This window comes from Ptychodera flava, chromosome 18, assembly GCF_041260155.1.
Source record: "Ptychodera flava strain L36383 chromosome 18, AS_Pfla_20210202, whole genome shotgun sequence".
NCBI lineage: Eukaryota > Metazoa > Hemichordata > Enteropneusta > Ptychoderidae > Ptychodera > Ptychodera flava.
Window position 1 is genome coordinate 24,601,026 of NC_091945.1, and position 18,203 is coordinate 24,619,228.

Sequence of the window (18,203 nt, forward strand, 5' to 3'; positions counted from 1 at the left end):
AGTATCGATTACAAAATGACGATATCGAAATTATATCACTACATAATTTTCGAACTTTCTTCCTGTCGCTTTGAATGGTGTCATTTTGACCAAACTTGGCGAATAAACTCCTGACATAATACCATTTAGTTTACACTTTTAATAAAAGGGTGTCACCACGCTACTTTTTACAATATCTCCAGGTGAATGGGTAATTTGCGCCATATAAATGGGAGAGAAATGTTAATTTTTCGCTCATATTGAATAAAAACCAGCTTCCTAGGGGGTCAAAATATGAAAAGGTTATAGGTCACATGTATTTCTAAGACACTGGGTCAAAAAATTAGGTAAAAGCGCAATTTCAACAATGACAGGTGATGTTAAATACATGCGCTACAAAATAACCCATTTGCGGCAGGCTGGAGTTAAATCTGCGCAGAAACGTTCTAAAGCGTGTGCACGTCCGAATTCGTCGCCCTTTACCTTAAGTGTATAGACATACCATTCCTTAAGTGTAGGCTATATGATTTTCTTAATAAAATTCAAATACATTTTGGTTTCGTCAACTCCTTCAAAATACACTTGTAAAATCGCCATCTGCCTATCTGGATTTTGTGCTTTATGCAAATCAACGTATAATTAAGATCATAGCATCAGCTATTGTATCAGTGACAGCTGGGTGTATGAACCTTCAAGTAAAATATTGAAAAATCTGGAAGAAATGAGTTACCTCCTTAACAGAACAGTACGAAATACAATGATTTGCGTTGACCCACTGGCAAAAGACGAACTAGGCATATTGTCAAAATCGAGGTGTTGTCAACACTGTCAGGGGAAACTATCAGCTAGCTGGTATTATCAGTCAATTACCAAGAAATCAACTCTGCGAACGTTGAAACAATACAGCTGAGTCATAGCATTTTAGACACTCTTAAAGTAGATGCTACGGCAACACATACTTAAAGTGAAGACTTGCATTCTTCATAGCGGTTCTCTCTGTGGCCTCTCCACTAGGCGACTGATGCCGTATGTTGTGGGTTCGAACCCGATTGAAAACTAGCCGTATTTTCTACCCTGGGTTGGTAGCTCTGCTGGTGGACAGAATTGTCCCCGAGGTTATCGTTCGCCCGGTTAAAGCGATGTATTCGTTGCTTCGCTTCGATAAAGTTTGTATGTGCGATGTGTGATAGTGAGCATGCGTGCGTGAGTGCTTCACGAACTCTACAATGTGTGGAGCGGTCTCAGTCAGAAAAATGTAACAACTTAGCCGGCTATTGAACCACTCTTTTTTGGGAGTGGAGATTTAGCCGAGCGGTTCTCTCTGTGGCCTCTCCGCTAGGCGACTGATGCCGTATGTTGTGGGTTCGAACCCGATTGAAAACTAGCCGTATTTTCTACCCTGGGTTGGTAGCTCTGCTGGTGGACAGAATTGTCCCCGAGGTTATCGTTCGCCCGGTTAAAGCGATGTATTCGTTGCTTCGCTTCGATAAAGTTTGTATGTGCGATGTGTGATAGTGAGCATGCGTGCGTGAGTGCTTCACGAACTCTACAATGTGTGGAGCGGTCTCAGTCAGAAAAATGTAACAACTTAGCCGGCTATTGAACCACTTTTTTTTGGGAGTGGAGATTTAGCCGAGCGGTTCTCTCTGTGGCCTCTCCTCTAGGCGACTGATGCCGTATGTTGTGGGTTCGAACCCGATTGAAAAGTAGCCGTATTGTTCAAATTCCCTGATGTGTACAAAATTTAGCGAGACAGATTTAGTGACTGGTCAAAAATTCCCACACAAACTCTTAAATGCCGCAAATTGCATGTAACTACACGTCAACTTCTAAATAAATCCTGGATTCATTCAGATTTCAAAGATTGTATATCTTATTTGAATGTATTATTTCTCCTCTATAGCGTTTACAATAAAAGCTTAAGCTTCTAGGCTAAACATTAACAGTTCAGCTACTCTATTTACTCTACTGTCTGACCTCAGTGCGATTTTCAACTTTTCCCAGAACAGCCTCCTACCAATTTCATTTTCTGGCCACACTAGATTGCTTTTGGTAAGTAGGATATTACGTAAAATACGAGGCATGTCATCATCAGGGATTTTTTGAGTGATACAATTATATCTCGTTTCTCTTCACATAGACAACTCTGTGCCATTCTCATTTCAAAGTAATACCATTCACTCGCAGCAAAATCTGAAGACCGTATCAGCAGGGTTTTCTTGCTGTTCTCGATGCTGTCAACAATATTGTAAAACATATCATTACCTGGTACAAAGCCCCGTTCGTGTATGCAGAAATTGAAATTAGGTGGATCACTGTCCTCCAAATGGGGGACCAATTTATGAAAAACCCAATCGCTGTCATGTTTGTTGTAAACAACAAATGTGTCATGTTGTTTATTGATTGGTTGTTCCTCATCATTATTTTGGAGCTGATATCCACCCAGTTCCAGTTTAATATGGAAGTACACAAAACGCATGTGCCAGTGAAAGCGCTTGACCAATGTGATAACTATTATCGAGACAACTATGTCATATCAGTGGCAGTGAAATTACAAAACTCGAATTGCATTCAATGCCTAGTTCTACAGCACTAACCGAAACAGCAAATTCATATTTAGGCAAAGAGCACGTGTTTCGCTCAACTTAATCATCCTCCGAACATACAAGCGATTTCTCGCCTTCTTTCAGCCAATCTTTGAACGGTTTCAATTAACACTAACAGTCGAAAGGATAATCCCAGACGTTTAAAAATCTCAACGAGAGAAGATGAGTTAGCATTTCAGAAGGCAACACGTTTATCGAATTTCCCGACAAATCTAATATTTTCAGTTTTTTCAGCTCATTGGAGATGCCATAAACGACTGATAACCTGTTATTTGCCACAGACAATTCTACTCGGCTACTAAACTCGTTCAAACGTGTTAAGTTTAGTCGATCAAAGTTGTTGTTTGGCAACCTCAAAGTTCTGAGAAATTTCCGGGGCCGTAAATTTATTACTGCAGTATTAAGTGGTACACCTACTTCATCATTTTCTAAAAAGTTGTCATTTTCAATGACTTATCTTGACAAGCAATTGAGCCGAAGGCTTTCTAGGAAAATTTGATTTTGCTGACTCCACCTGCATCCATGTGCAGACTCTCAAGATATGGAGTATCTGCTAAATTAATGTTTACTAAATTTAAATCGCTCGCAGTTATGTTAAGTCCCTTAGGCTAGTGAGGTTTTCGAATGGGCGTTTTGTTTACCAGAAGACTCTTGATTCGACCATTTCTTATTTAACAAAAGAAGGCTATTTAATTTTTAAGTTTAATGAATGCCTCATTTGCTACCAGATCTATGTTATTCTAAGATAAATCTAAATGTTGTAAATTTGAAAGCAAACTAAAACTCTCCTTGCGTATAGAGGTTAACCTGTTACCACTCAGATTGAGTGAAGTAAGGAATGGATGATTCCCAAACGCATTTTGATGGATTTGTCCTGTAAGCGTATTTTTACTGAAATCAATATGTCTTAGGTTTTTCATTTCTGATATGGCAGACAGGAGATGCTGGAGACTTTGAAACATGTTGTTGGTTAGCCTTAAAGTTTCCGAAGTCGTCAAGCCATTCAGTGATACAAAAGGATGGTCATTAAGTTCACAGTAGTCCATGTGCAAAGTTTTAAGATTTGTCAGCCACTTGAAAGTATCGGCAGATATTGTGTCCATTGAATTTCGATATATATAAATTTCTTGCAGTTTCCTATTGGAAAGACCTTTAAAAGTTGTCTCCTAAAATTGATTTCGTCGTTTTCATCAATAAAGCTTACATGAGATACTGAAAGAACATCAATGCTCATGTTGCGTACACTAGTGAGAAAATACCCAAATGTTTGAAAATCGATATCACTTGATGATATTTCCAAATGTGAAACATTGCTAAGCAACAAACGAGGACGTGTCCTGCCTTCATCCCACTGCTCTGAAAGACTTTTAATAGTTAGCCTACTTAAATTATTCCTCAAAAAGTCACATATTGCAAATATACCTTCCTCCATATTTATCGAATCGAATGAGACTTCTTTCAGTTTTAAAAGTGGGAGAAGCTAACATTACAAAAATCTATTACATGTAACAAGGTAGAACTCATGATTTCAAGGTTTCTTAAAGATTTCAATTTTTTCAATACCCCAAAACGTAAGAAGCGTTATATCAATATTCAACCGTTTAAGGTTTTCTGTGTCTGCAAATGATTCTCTTGATAAGTTTGCCAATGTCGGTCCATCACAGTGAATTCTTCTAAATGTCTCAGTCCCGAAACAGTGATGAAGGCAGGAACGCAGGATCAGCATTTTTCACCAGTTCATTTAAGCGTACTGTGAGCTAAGAGAAATTCATCAAACTGGAGAACAGGTCCTTTGGCGTATGTACGAGTCCTTTGATCCGAATGTCAAGTGTTTGCAGGCTGGAAAGGTGTTTAAAAGTTTCCTTACCAAATGTAGGGTAGGTTTTGCCGGGGAACCTCAGCGTCTTCAGTCTGTGCAATCCAAAGAATGTATCAGTATGGCGCGTAATGCATGCCAAAATTAACATCCGTTTTCTTACACCACTGACCGAATTCTTCCACCAGTCATCCACATTCAGCTTGGCGATTTCTGAACCCACTCACTGAATTATTCAAGTGGTTACCGATTTCTGAACCCACTTACTGCATCCTTCACGTGGTCAGCAATTTCTGAACCCACTCACTTACATTCAAATGGTCAGCGATTTCTGAACCCACTCACTTACATTCAACTAGTTAGCGATTTCTGAACCCACTCACTGACATTCCTGAACTCACTCGCTAAATCCTTTGACTAGTTAGCGATTTCTGAACCCACTGACCGAATCCTTCAAGTGGTCAGCGATTGCTGAACCAACTCACCGAATCCTTTAACTACTCGCCTTCATTCCTCTAGGCACCCCAGCAGACTTGATATTTTTTCTATCATAATCCGGTCACTCAAAAAGAGACCCGTCAAATTCGTAGAATTGTCACGATTTTTGTGATCACCTTCCAACATATAACGCAGGCTCTGTACAGAAAGGATAGAGTAATGTTTTATCCACAAGCTTGTTATCGTTTGTGAATGGTAGTTATGTTGATCTACCCTGAGGCGTCCTCGTTTCACCTAATGGATAAGACAGGGCTCAATAAATAACACGTGCCTTAAACATTTCTGACCCGAGATGACCGGAATCTGGTCGATCAAAAAGTTCAATAAATGATAACTACTCCTTCGTCGATTTTCATAATGTGTTTCTCTTCAATATTCTGTTAATCTTAAGTAGATAACTGTAACGCCAGCAATTCATGATACACGAAGAAAGAAAATGAGAAAAGCATGGATAAGTAATGCCATTATAGTGGTTAGAGATATGATGTGAGTCTCTCCATTCCCATGTGACAGGTGTAATTTTCCCACATGACAGTCTCCAGGTACGCGCGTACTCTGTACGTGACTGGACAGGGGCTGGAGGGTTTTCCCCAGTGGCCTCGCTTTGACTTCAAATTCACAGTGGCCACAGGAGGGCGCTAGACTTATGAAAAGGGTCTATTGTACTGTAAAAGACAGTCTGAAAGACCGCATATAGACATCAAATCAGGTCCAATAATCGTTATCATTCAAGGTAACTAAGAAAGTTACCAGGTCCAAGGAACATATAGAAAATGACAAAGGCAATGGGGTCATCTTGAACCACAAAGTAGTGGTGGTACCAGGTGTCCGGAATGGGTAAGCGTATCCTGCCAGCTAGCCGCACCCGTCAATACATTGGCACATATATCACATCTAAGTACTGAGGGTAGCTAGCCAAGCACAGCGTGGCTGGTCTTAACGCAGACGCTGCTGTTGCGTGAAAGTGGTAAAGACATGCATGCCGAAAATGCAGGTCCCGTCGGAAATCGCATCCAAAAATGGACAGAAGATCGTTCTTGAAGGATAGTGGATATGAATTCGAAGATGTGTATAATAGAAGCCATCGATGCTGGTTTATTGAATAAGTGTGGCTTTTTGTGATTGAAATCGGTCTCCGAACTCGGCAATGTTTGTATATGGCACGGTCACCTTTGGTCTATTCCGCTCTAGGCCTATCCACCCACAGGCGCTCCTTAGCTGGGTAGTCTGCTAAGTAGATCGATTTTCGGATCGATCTATTGATCCCGTAGTCGATATGCCCGCCACTGCAACCTAAATACTCACTAGGTATATAGGAATGTAGTTCTGAATGTTTTGTGCGAGCGCACGGCCAGTTGACAATCGGGTGGTGTGTTTTTTGAGTGATTGTGTTGCACACCTTGTGAGTATTTAGGTTGCAGTGGCGGGCATATCGACTACAGGATCGATAAATCGAGCCGAAAATCGATCTACTTAGCAGACTACCCAGCTAAGGAGCGCCTGTGTATCCACCCCATAGACGTGTTCACATATACCTGAGAAGAAGCGTATGTACATACGTCTATGGGGTGCAACGGCCCAGAGCGGAATAGACCACAGGTGACCGTGGTGTATGGCCGCCATTGCGTTTGCTAACTTCCCCTTTTAAGCTCACGTGTTCACACACATGGGCTAATGTTATACCGATGTCTGTCTGTCTGTCCGTGAGCCTGTCTCTCTGTCTGTCTGTTTAGGCCTACACGAGAACTCAAAATCGCCTGAACAGATTCAAGTCAGATTTAGTTGACGGGTACCACATGCTACTTGCTACTTGCAAGAACTGATTAGATTTTATTCAGTGTGGCTTGCTTATTAATGAAGTTATGCAATATCATTTTTTCATATAATGGTTTCCCTATGGAGACAGTAATGACAGTGTCGACATATATCAAGAAATACTGACAATCTCAGAACATTATGATGATACTGTGAGTGTCATGTCAATTATCTGCTCATTTGCATATTTAATGAACTTTTGTAATTAGTGAAATAATTCCTGATGTGCGTACATATGCCTGAGAAGCCATAGACGTTCATATGCCTGAGGTTCTTCCCAGGCATATGTACACACGTCTATTGGTGCATAGACGTAGAGCGGAATAGACCACAGGTGACTGTGTTCTGAACCACAAGAGCCCATCCTGTCGTCCATAAAGAACTTGCTAATGTGACCATGGCCAAGCTGCCATAATAAATACTGGGACTAGTAGCGCCACTTTGTTTGGATGTTTTCTATTGGTCAAAAATCTTACGTATGTTGAGTTCTGACCAATCAGTGACGGTGTTTTAAAACCAAAATGAGATTTACTCTGGCGAAAGGTAGGACCAGTAGGAGGTCTCTTTCATGGTTCCCTTCCACAGAAAAAGATATCGATGTCCATGAGAGCAGCCCAGAGTCAGTCTTGGTTAGCTATCGAAACGAGAACGGACGGTTGAAATTCGTTTTTGTATGTTACGAATTGGCACCCAAAAATCGACCCCATTTAGACCCTGGTTTACAGTAAAATTGATACCCCCATTTAAGACCAAGTTGCTGAAATACCCAACCCGTTGGGCGGCACGTATACATATTGGCAAGTAATGGAAGTGCCGTGAGAAAGAATGGAACTTATCTGAAACCGATGAACCTGCATATACCGCTATAACATGGGTTATAAAAAATATTATAACACACCACATGCTCATTCCGTGTCGCGATTCGCCAGAATATGTCACGTGACAAGAAAATAGATACGTCTAGTCCCCACTGAATCGACAAAAGTGACGCCAGAGGGTATTTTTTGAAAAGCTATTTCCCTAGGGAAATAGTTTTGACCAAATTTGGAAACGTACCCGGTCACGTGACCGTAGCGTCGTCTGCAGTTTTGAAACAATGGCGAGTGACTTATAGACGTGATGTGCGTCCGGGAAAAGCGACGAGCCTCTCTCTAAAACAGGTTTTCCAATATTTTCCAACATTCCAACAACGTAGGAACTTGAACAGCTCATCGACGAAAAAGATTCAAGTGCAACCAAGGATGTTGCTAGGTATGCTTAGAATATTTTGAAAGAACGTAGTATCACGTACAACCAGGTTTCGTGGAGGGACCGTGGTACAATTGTAACCGCTGTGGAAATATCGCCAAGTAAACTCGTCACAGTGGATTGTTGCGGTGCAAAATATCAAAACACATTAAAACCTATAACATAATACAACATGAGCGTGTGGTGTGTTATAAAACACCTATAACCTGGTCTTTATTCGGGCTATAGCGCCCGTTTATTACCCCTCTTGGCCGTGTGTTACCAGAAACACATCTCTATACCCCTCGGCCTACGGCCTCGGGGAATAGCGATGTGTTTCTAGTAACACACGGTCCCTCGGGGTAATAAACGGATGCTATAGCCCTCATGACCAGGTAATAGATGTTTCATATGACAGTCGGTATTTCTTTGACTCGACCGATGGTCATACTCATTTAAATGCTGTTAGAATGCGAATACGCCTTAGCTAAAAAAATCGACTGCTTAAAATCCGTAATAGCAAAGCTTTGCCGTCGTCCACTCAACTATAATGTCGTAAAGTCAATTAGAAGTTAAAAAAAAATTCTCGAGCAAAAAATCATGAAAAGCTGTGGCGCCGTTTTGCTAGCATATATAACCAGTTCAGATGATATTTTGTCAAGCTAGAGTTTCAATATCGTAATATATTGATGACTTCATAGACATACTTGTCTGACTTAAGAGCACAATTTGTCATTTGTAAATTCAATATTATCGAATACAAAAAATCCCATTATTGTGTTTTACCAACAACATCGTGAAGATTGTGTAAGTTATTCAGACACAACAAGAAGCATTGACCCTTATTCTAATATCATTGTAGTGCCATCCTGGGAATATTGCTCTGTATGTATTGTTTTATTTTGGCGGGGGTTACTTTTCTTCTTATTTCTCAATTTGTCTCTAGAATCAAGAGGAATATTAAATGATTGCTCTTCACTATCGCCCATCGGGATATTGCCGGGGATAGGTCGCCGATATACATACACAGAGTATTGGATCTTACTCTTCAAGTATTACATCTATATATGTCTTAAAGTTTCATATCGTCAGAGATAGGGCTTGCGCTATTGTTTTGGTCTGACTTCTAACCGATACATATTGAAAAGATGTGTTTCCAATCACACGATACATGTAAATTCAAAATATAGAATTCATCCAATCGTAAGCATTAATACAGCAATTAAAAATCAATAAATGTACAATTTGCATGTTACAATTATTATTCATAATTTTACACGTTATAAAATCATCATGTGAAGACATGTTAAGAGTCATGTGTAGGCTATCATTATTTTCTTAATAAAATTCAAATATATGTTGGTTTCGTCAACCTTTTCAAAACACTCGTAAAATCGCCATCTGCCTATCTGGATTTTGTGCGTTCTCTATGCAAATCAGTTTATATAATGCAGATAATAGCATCTGCTATTGTATCAGTGACTACTAGGTACTAGGTGTATGAATCTTCAAGTAAAACATTGTAATATACCAGAAAAGTATGAAATACAGTTGTTTGAGTTGACCTGTTGGCATAAGTCGAACTTGACATATTGTCTAAATCAAGGCGTATCTATAAGCTCGGCTTTATTATCAGTCAATTACAAATAAATCAACTCTGCAAAAGTTGAAACATAAACTGTAGACAATACAACTGAATCATAATATCCCCATCTTCCGCAATACCAATAAATACGCAACAATCAAACGATTTGAACTAATTTGGGATAATTGGATGGTGAAGTAATGTCAATTTCATCTGCAAATGTAATCTCATCTGTTTTTCTTTTTTCGTTACACATTTGTTTTTATGAGTAATTTGCAATATTGCAACATTCAACTATACGGCACCTAACACTTTTTAGAAATTTGAAAAATACGAAAATCCAATAATCCCAAATTAGTTCCAATCGTGTTCATCTTAAAGTAGATTTTAAGGATAACAAGTACTAAAAATGAAAATTTAACTTCTTAATATTTTTCAAATTCCAAGATGTGTATAAAATTTAGTGATAAAGATTTAATACTCAAAAAGTCCTACATAAACTCTTAAATGCCACAAATTGCATGTAACTATATATGATTGATACGCCAACTTCTTGAATAAATACTAGATTCATCAGTATTTTGAGATTTCCAAGGTCCTATGGTGAAACATTCAAGAGAAAACTATTTGCTTACTCTAAATACAGGTCATGTGTCTGCTAAGTCAATGTTTATTAAATTTAAATCATTCACGCTTAATATAATGTTAAGTCTGTATGACTGTGGTGGCGCTGTTGATCGGCTGCCTTTTTAGTTTTCTCTTCAAGGTTTATGCTTCACTGACTTGTCCGGCGTTTTTATACCGTGCGTTTTTGTCTTGTGACTTTTTACAGACTCATTGCATTTACCGTCGATTTTACCAGTGTTTTTACTTATCCTGGAAACTGTATGTTATCTTTAACTTTTTTGTGGTCTCGGCTCAACGCTGGTTAACATGGCAGTACAATCTTCGTTTTCCTGGGGCTAATGTGCAGCGTTGGATAAGCTGTTATCATCAGAAGTTTTCCTGTGTTCGTCGCCCCTTGACGGTCTATGACCTATGGCTGACATCCGTTCAGACCATGTAGACGAAAAGCTGGATGGAAACGTCCAACCCAAGTTCCGAATTCCATCTATTGTTACCGATCATTGGAATCGAAAGAGGAGGCTTGTGAACATAATCGGACACAGGTACTACGTCAGATTCCGATCTCTCAACAGGTGGGTGCAAATAAACTATGCTTTATTCAAACTGGTCTAACACCTGGGACTAGCTGTTCCGTCCACCAAATATGAAAGGGACTCCGTTCTAGTGGAAATCCCGAGGATCTCTACTTGTCCTCTACTCACAAAAATTTGGATAAAAAGTCAGTCCGATCCAATCTTGGCGGAGCTTCATTCTTCGGTTAGCGGTTACAACGTTCACCAGCAACCTCGGGATAAACGGAAGGGTGGTGGTGTGGCTGTTTCTACAAGATCTAATCTTCGCGTTGTTGAAAAGCAATCCTGCGCATTCCAGTCATTTGAATCATTAATGACAACTCTCCGTTCATCCAATCAACTCCTGGCATTATTACTATCTATCGTCCACCAAAGTCATCGAAGAATACCGAAACTATAAATCACTTTACCTCGAATTTTCAACTTTTCTTGAAGGCCGTAATTTTACCAGATCACCTTGTGATCTAACTTTCACTTTGACGACATCGCTTCACCAGACACTATCAAACTCTTCAATTTACTTCAGTCGAATGGATTGCAGCAGAATGTGCATGGTTCATTACATATCAAAGGACACACTCTGGACTTACTTATGAATGTTTTTTGAAAGAAAGTGCCATGTACAATTGTAGCCGCTGTGGAAATATCGCCAAGTAAACTTGTCACAATGGACTGCCATAACATAAAGGGAAGAAGCTGGATCTGACGACGAGTGCTGAAGTATAACTGAAACTTATTTATTGAATACGGAACCATAACTGGGCCTACCGGGCAGCCGCTGATACATGTGTCTTAGTTGGTCCTAGTTCCTAGTTTCGGTCACTCCACTAGAGAGTGATCCAAAGTTCTAGTTTCGGTCAAAGGTCTAGTTTCTGAGTGAATGTCCTGTCTCGGTCACTCCACAAGAGAGTGACCCTGGTTATCGGTCCTTGTTAGTCTCTGAGTTAGTTAGTCCATTTATACAGTATCTTGGCTATGTCGGCGATCGGATGTCGACGCCATAAAGAATATAATAAGAGTTGATTTACCGACATTAGAAAAGATTACAAAAGTAGAAATTATCACTTGCCCGTGCGTGGCTTGCTACAATTCTTTTGTTTCAAACCCACCACGCCATGAATTAATTAAAATGATAACAACGGCTCAATATTACGATGGGTTGAAACACAATATAACATAGGGGTAGTACGCAGAATACCTCCATGAGAAAAATAAGTTACTGGATAATGCTTTCAAATGTCTAAATGAGCGAGATCATGTTGTCGATACTGTGCTGGCATTTCGTGGCGCCAGCATTGTTAGAGTCCAAACAAAGAAACGTCAGCTTGATCACTCGCGTCCCAGAATTTGGAACATTATGACATTGGCCAATTTCGAAATAGAAAATGACCTCATTTTCAAAATATTACGTCCGTTCCCTCTGAGTTGAGAATATGACAAAGTACATTTCTCTAAAAGAAAGTCTCAAAATCGTGTGATTTATAATCATTAAATGCATGATCGCTAACCTTAAAAATAATCCTCGCGTCTTTGGCGGGTAATAATTGGGCTCGTCTGGCCCCGAAGAATAATAGTAAAGAGCGTGTAGGCATTCGAATGGCGGACTTTGTGCGTCTTCTTGTGACCATTTCTTGGTCTGCCGTCAGCATTATAATAAATAAAGCCTGTTCGTAAATATAACTCACAAGAAAAACGCGCTGGCCTAGCGTAAAACGGAAATAGAGACCAAGCATTGGTGTTCCAAAAATCTTTGCAAAAATGGCTTTCAAATAGATCCTCATTCGTACGGAAACGTGTGATTGAAACTGTATGAAATGATATTTTGTTGGACTAAACACTGTTAAAGTTTTGAAAAAAGCAAAAACAGAACGTTTTCAGATTCGGGCATTCAGCGAAAGTAAAACAATTGAATTTCATACAAAGGGAAATTTGCAGAACAAACAAAGAACAAACATTACAAATACATTTTTACTTCAATGGGTTGCTATTACCCGCCAAAGACGCGAGGATTATTTTTAAGGTTAGCGATCATGCATTTAATGATTATAAATCACACGTGTTTCAGACTTTCTTTTAAAGAAATGTACTTTGTCATATTCTCAACTCAAAGGGAACGGACGTATTATTTTGAAAATGAAGTCATTTTCTATTTCAAAATTGGCCCATGTCATAATCTTCCAAATTGGCGCACAGAATAGTAATATTTCACGCTCAAAATACACTAGCGTTCTGGGACGCGAGTGATCAAGCTGACGTTTCTTTGTTTGGACTCTAACAATGCTGGCGCCACGAAATGCCAGCACAGTATCGACAACATGATCTCGCTCATTTAGACATTTGAAAGCATTATCCAGTAAATTATTTTTCTCATGGAGGTATTCTGCGTACTACCCCCATGTTCTATTGTGTTTCAACCCATCGTAATATTGAGCAGTTGTTATCATTTCAATTTATTCATGGCATGGGTTTGAAACAAAAGAATTGTTAAAAGCCACGCACGGGCAAGTAATAATTTCTACTTTTGTAATCTTTTCTAATGTCGGTTAATCAAAGTACTGTTTTATTATATTCTTTATGGCGTCGACATCCGACATAGCCAAGATACTGTATAAATGGACACACTAACTCAGAGACTAACAAGGACCGATAACCACGGTCACTCTCTTGTAGAGTGACCGAGACAAGACATTCACTCAGAAACTAGAATTTTGACCGAAACTAGAACTTTGGACCACGATCACTCTCTAGTGGAGTGACCGAAACCAGGAACTAGGACCAACTAGGACTCGTGTATCAGCGGCTGGCCCGGTAGGCCCAGTTATGGTTCCGTATTCAATAAATACGTTTCAGTTATACATCAGCACTCGTCAGATCCAGCTTCTTTCCTTTATGTTATGGCAGGACTGTTGCGGTGCAAAATATCAAAACACATCAAAAACTATAACATAATACAACATGAGCATGTGGTATGTTATAAACCACCTATAACCTGGTCCTTATTAGGGCTATAGCTCCCGTTTATTACCCCTCGTGGCCGTTAGTATACATCCTATAGGTTGAATTCAGATTGGTCCAATCATATAAAAAAGCATATAACACGATTGGAACTAATTTAGGATAATTGCATTAACATATTTTTCAAATTTCTCAAAAAGCGTTAGATGCCATATAGCTGAATGTTGCAATATTACAAATGACTCATAAAACAAGTATGAAACGTAAAAAGAAAAGCAGATGAGCTTACATTTGCAGGTTAAAACGACATTATTCACTGTCCAATTATCCAAAATTAGTTCCAATGGTGTTATATTGAACTCTTACAGTGGGAGTGATATATGGACTTCTTTTTGCAGTATCAATTCCAAAGTTGATAATGTATATGATAGTTTGTGTGCAGTTTATGAACAAACATTGCTGAGGAAAATTCATAATGATACATGGAAGTCCGATATGCAGAAGAATAAGCTCCGAACTTACATACAATTAAAGACCAGTTTTGAAATTTAAAGTTACTTGTTAGATATAAATCTTTTACCTATAGGAAGTGGCTAACAAAACTAAGAATTTGCAGAATTTGGAATCACAACCTTCAAATACAATTTCGTAGAAGATCAATTCCGAAAGTTCCTGCAAATGAAAGATTCAGCAAACATTGTATGTCTTTAGTTAAGGATGAATTTCACTTTGAAATAGAATGTCCAAAGTACAGAACTTATCGAGATATTCTATTTTCATCCACAAGTATAGTCCTGCCTTTTTTATTTAAATGACAGAGAAAAGTTCATGTATGTCTTTACTCAAAAAGATAAAGTACCTCTTGCCAAATTTTTTTCTTGTAATTTAGTTCCTCGCCAAGCAGCAGCTTCATCCAGTGTTTGTTACGAATTAATACTCAAAAATCGACCCCATTTTAGACCCTGGTTTACAGTGAAATAGATACCCCCATTTACGACCAAGTTGCTGAAATACCCAACCCCTTTGGGTTGAAATACCAAACCCGTTGGGCGGCAGGTCTACATATTGGCAAGTAGTGGAAGTGTTTGTTGAGTCTTGTAATTTTGCCTTACCACATTACCTTAGTGTGTTGTTGAGCAATAAAGTAAATTCATGTAGGTTTTTTCAGATGTAAACCATCAAAGACATGCTTTTCTGACTTAAAAAGTAAAATCCGGTTTTGTACAATCAATATCGAATACAAAATATCCTATTATCGTGTCGTGCCAACAACATAGTACGATTGAGTAACTTACTCTGACACCGATAAGAAACACTGACATCTGCACAAAATATCATTTTATTACCATTTCGGCAATGTTACTCTGCATGTACCTGGTATATTTTTTTGATGTTTACATAATAATTAACATGTCGATGAATGTTTCTCTCATTGCTCGATAGGCCTTTAGAATCACGAGGAATATTGAAATGATAACCCTTCAAAATCACCATCGCTCATCCCAAAAGGACTCTGTGAAATCAGCACCATCGCAAAGTCCCATCGCGACAGCAACCATTGGATCTGCAATCTCTTTAAGAATCGGAAAGTTCTCTTATAATATACGGTGCTTTTCATAACTGTTACCTCTCTTATTCTCTTTCGGTCTCTGTCTGTCCGTCTGCATCACCATTACCATCTCTCTCTCTCTCTCTCTCTCTCTCTCTCTCTCTCTCTCTCTCTCTCTCTCTCTCTCTCTCTCTCTCTCTCTCTCTCTCTCTCTCTCACACACTATTCAGATACAACAGTCAATGTAGAGAAAATTCACAGAGAAAATTTAATTCACCGTTTACTCACATGTCACTTGTCAAATTCAAGTCATTAAAGTGTTTTAAAGTGTATCATGAAAGAACAACGCAAGACATATTATGAATGAAAATTACCATTGAAATGACAAATCTGTGCTAATGAACTCTGTACATAATGTCCATGCCTGTACATACATACATACATACATACATACATACATACATACATACATACATACATACATACATACATACATACATAAGGTACGTACATACAAAACATGCATGAAATACCGTCTGCTGGCTTCAGTAACTGTTTTAAAATTAACAACAAATAAGTATTTACTTTGCTACAATCTAATAGTAATCAGTACAAATTTAAAATAGTTAATAAGAAATCACATCACAGGTAATAGGTATAAATGTATACTCCTGATTTAGTTCAAAGCCTGTGGCAAGTATGAAATGTATTGATTTTTCATTAAATCTCAAGAAGTCAAAGCTCTGACATCTTCAAAATACACCAATTGCATCTGCTTGATTCGTTGTGTTTTATTTAAGATTCTACTAATATAACTACCGATATCAATGGTTTATCTAATTATAGGTATTTTTTCTATCTTCATTTTTTCCGCCAAAAGCTAAAGCTTCAAACACAAAGTCTCTTTTCACAGTGCGGCTACTCTGTTGACTCTGCTGTCTGATCTCAGTGCGACTTTCAACTTTTCCCAGAACAGCCTCCTACCCATTCCATTTTCTGGCCACTCCAGGTAGCTTTTGGTCAGCAGGATGTTACGTAAAATACGAGGCATATCATCATCAGGGATTTTTTTCAGTGATACCATTACAATAATATCTCGTTTCTCTTCAAATAGACAACTCTGTGCCATCCTCATTTCAAAGTAACACCATTCACTCGCAGCAAAACCTGGAGACAATATCAGCATGGTTTTCTTGCTCTGCTCGATGCTATCAAGAATGTTTTCAAAAATATCATTACCGGGTAAAAAGTCCCGTTCGTGTATGCAGAGTTTGAAGTTAGGCGGATCAATGTTCTCCAAATGAGGAATCAATTCATGTATGACCCAGTCGCTGTCATGTTGGTTGTAAACAACAAATGCGTCATATCGTTTATTGATTGGTTGTTCCTCATCATTGATTTGGAGCTGATATCCACCCAGTCTCAGTTTAATGTGGAAGTAAGCAAAGCGCATGTGCCAGTGAAACCGCCAAACCAATGCTACGGCAATTATCACGATAACGATGAAACATGTCAGTGGTACTGAAATTATCAATGCTAAATTGCATTCGAGGCCAAGGTCCACCGCATTAACGGCAATGCCGTATTTCGATTTGGGTAAAGAGCACGTGTTGCGCTCAATAAGATGATAATTTGAATATACGAGGGATTTCTCATCTTTTCTCAACCAATTTTTAAACGGTTTCATTTTACAAGAGCAGTCGAAAGGATTACCGTTGACTTTTAACAATCTCAAGGAGGAAAGATGAGTGAGAATTTCAGAAGACAAAACTGTGATCAAATTCCCTGATAAATCCAGTGTTTCTAATTTATTTAACTTATTAGGCGTGCCTCGAACGACCGATAATTTGTTATTTACAACAGACAATTCTACGAGGTTTCTGAAGTCATTCAAACTAGTGAAGTTGAGTTGGTCAAAATTGTTATGTGGCAGAAGCAGATTTCTGAGAGATTCCTGGGGTTGGACATTTATTACTTTAGTGTTAAGTATCACACCAACCCCATCCCTTGTTTTGAAGTTCATATTTTCAACGACTAACCGTGTCAAATAGTCAAGTCGGAGGTTTTCTGAGAAGAGCTGAGCTTTGAAAGCCTGATTACCATCTATATGCAGACTCTCGAGGTGTGGTGTGTCTTCTAAATAGATGATATTAACAAAATTTAAGTTTTTCACAGTTAATGTTAGGTTAGTGAGGTTTTTAAGGTTCTTGAATGGGTGCCTGTTTAGGCCATTATCTTCCTGATGAAACAGTTCGTTGTCAAAGAACAGAAGGCTATTTAAAGTTTTCAGTGTATGGAAAGCCCCATTGGGCACCAGATTTATGTTATTCTGAGATAAGTCTAAATGTTGCAAATTTAAAAGTAAACTAAAGCTCTTTTGTCGTATAGAACTAAACCTGTTACCACTTAGATTGATTGATGTAAGGGCCTGATGTTTCCCAAACGCATATTCATCGATCTGTCCTCCGAACATATTTCTGCTGACATCAAGATTTCTCAGGTTTTTCATTCCTGATATGGTGGATAAGAGAAGGTGGAAACTTTGAAACTTGTTATTAGTCAGTATCAATGTTGTCAAGGTCGTCAAGCCATTAAGTGATACGAAGGCGTCATCACCAAGGTTACAGAGCTCTATATGCAATTTTTTTAGTTGAGCCAGCCAAAGAAAGGACTTTGCAGTGATAGTTTCCAGTGGATTTCGATATATATGAATCTCTTGCAGGTTACTATCGGCAAGACTTTCAAATGTGGTGTCTGTAATATTGTATCGATATTTGTCATCAAGTAGGCCTACACTATACACTGAGAGAAAATTAATGCTCACATTGCGTAGACTGGTGAGGAAGTATTCTATTGTTCTAAGCTCAACATAGCCCCTTATTTTCAACTGAAACACAGTACTAAGCAACAAACGGGGAAGTTGATTCGCTTCCTCATAAGTCACTGATGGTAAATTGATATATAATTTATGTAA

At 38.7% G+C, this 18,203-nt stretch overlaps 1 protein-coding gene across 1 annotated transcript; it reads right to left on the minus strand.

Annotated features, from left to right (window-relative positions):
* Positions 1–16,136: 16,136 nt before the first annotated feature.
* On the minus strand, positions 16,137–16,682 carry LOC139117677 (toll-like receptor 2 type-2). Its single transcript, XM_070680920.1, has one exon. It carries the CDS (start codon positions 16,680–16,682, stop codon positions 16,137–16,139), a length of 546 nt encoding a protein of 181 aa, XP_070537021.1.
* Positions 16,683–18,203: the final 1,521 nt, after the last annotated feature.

Excerpts from the sequence above, each read along its gene's own strand:
- LOC139117677 (XM_070680920.1), bottom strand. The coding sequence starts at position 16,682 with ATGCGCTTTGCTTACTTCCACATTAAACTGAGACTGGGTGGATATCAG.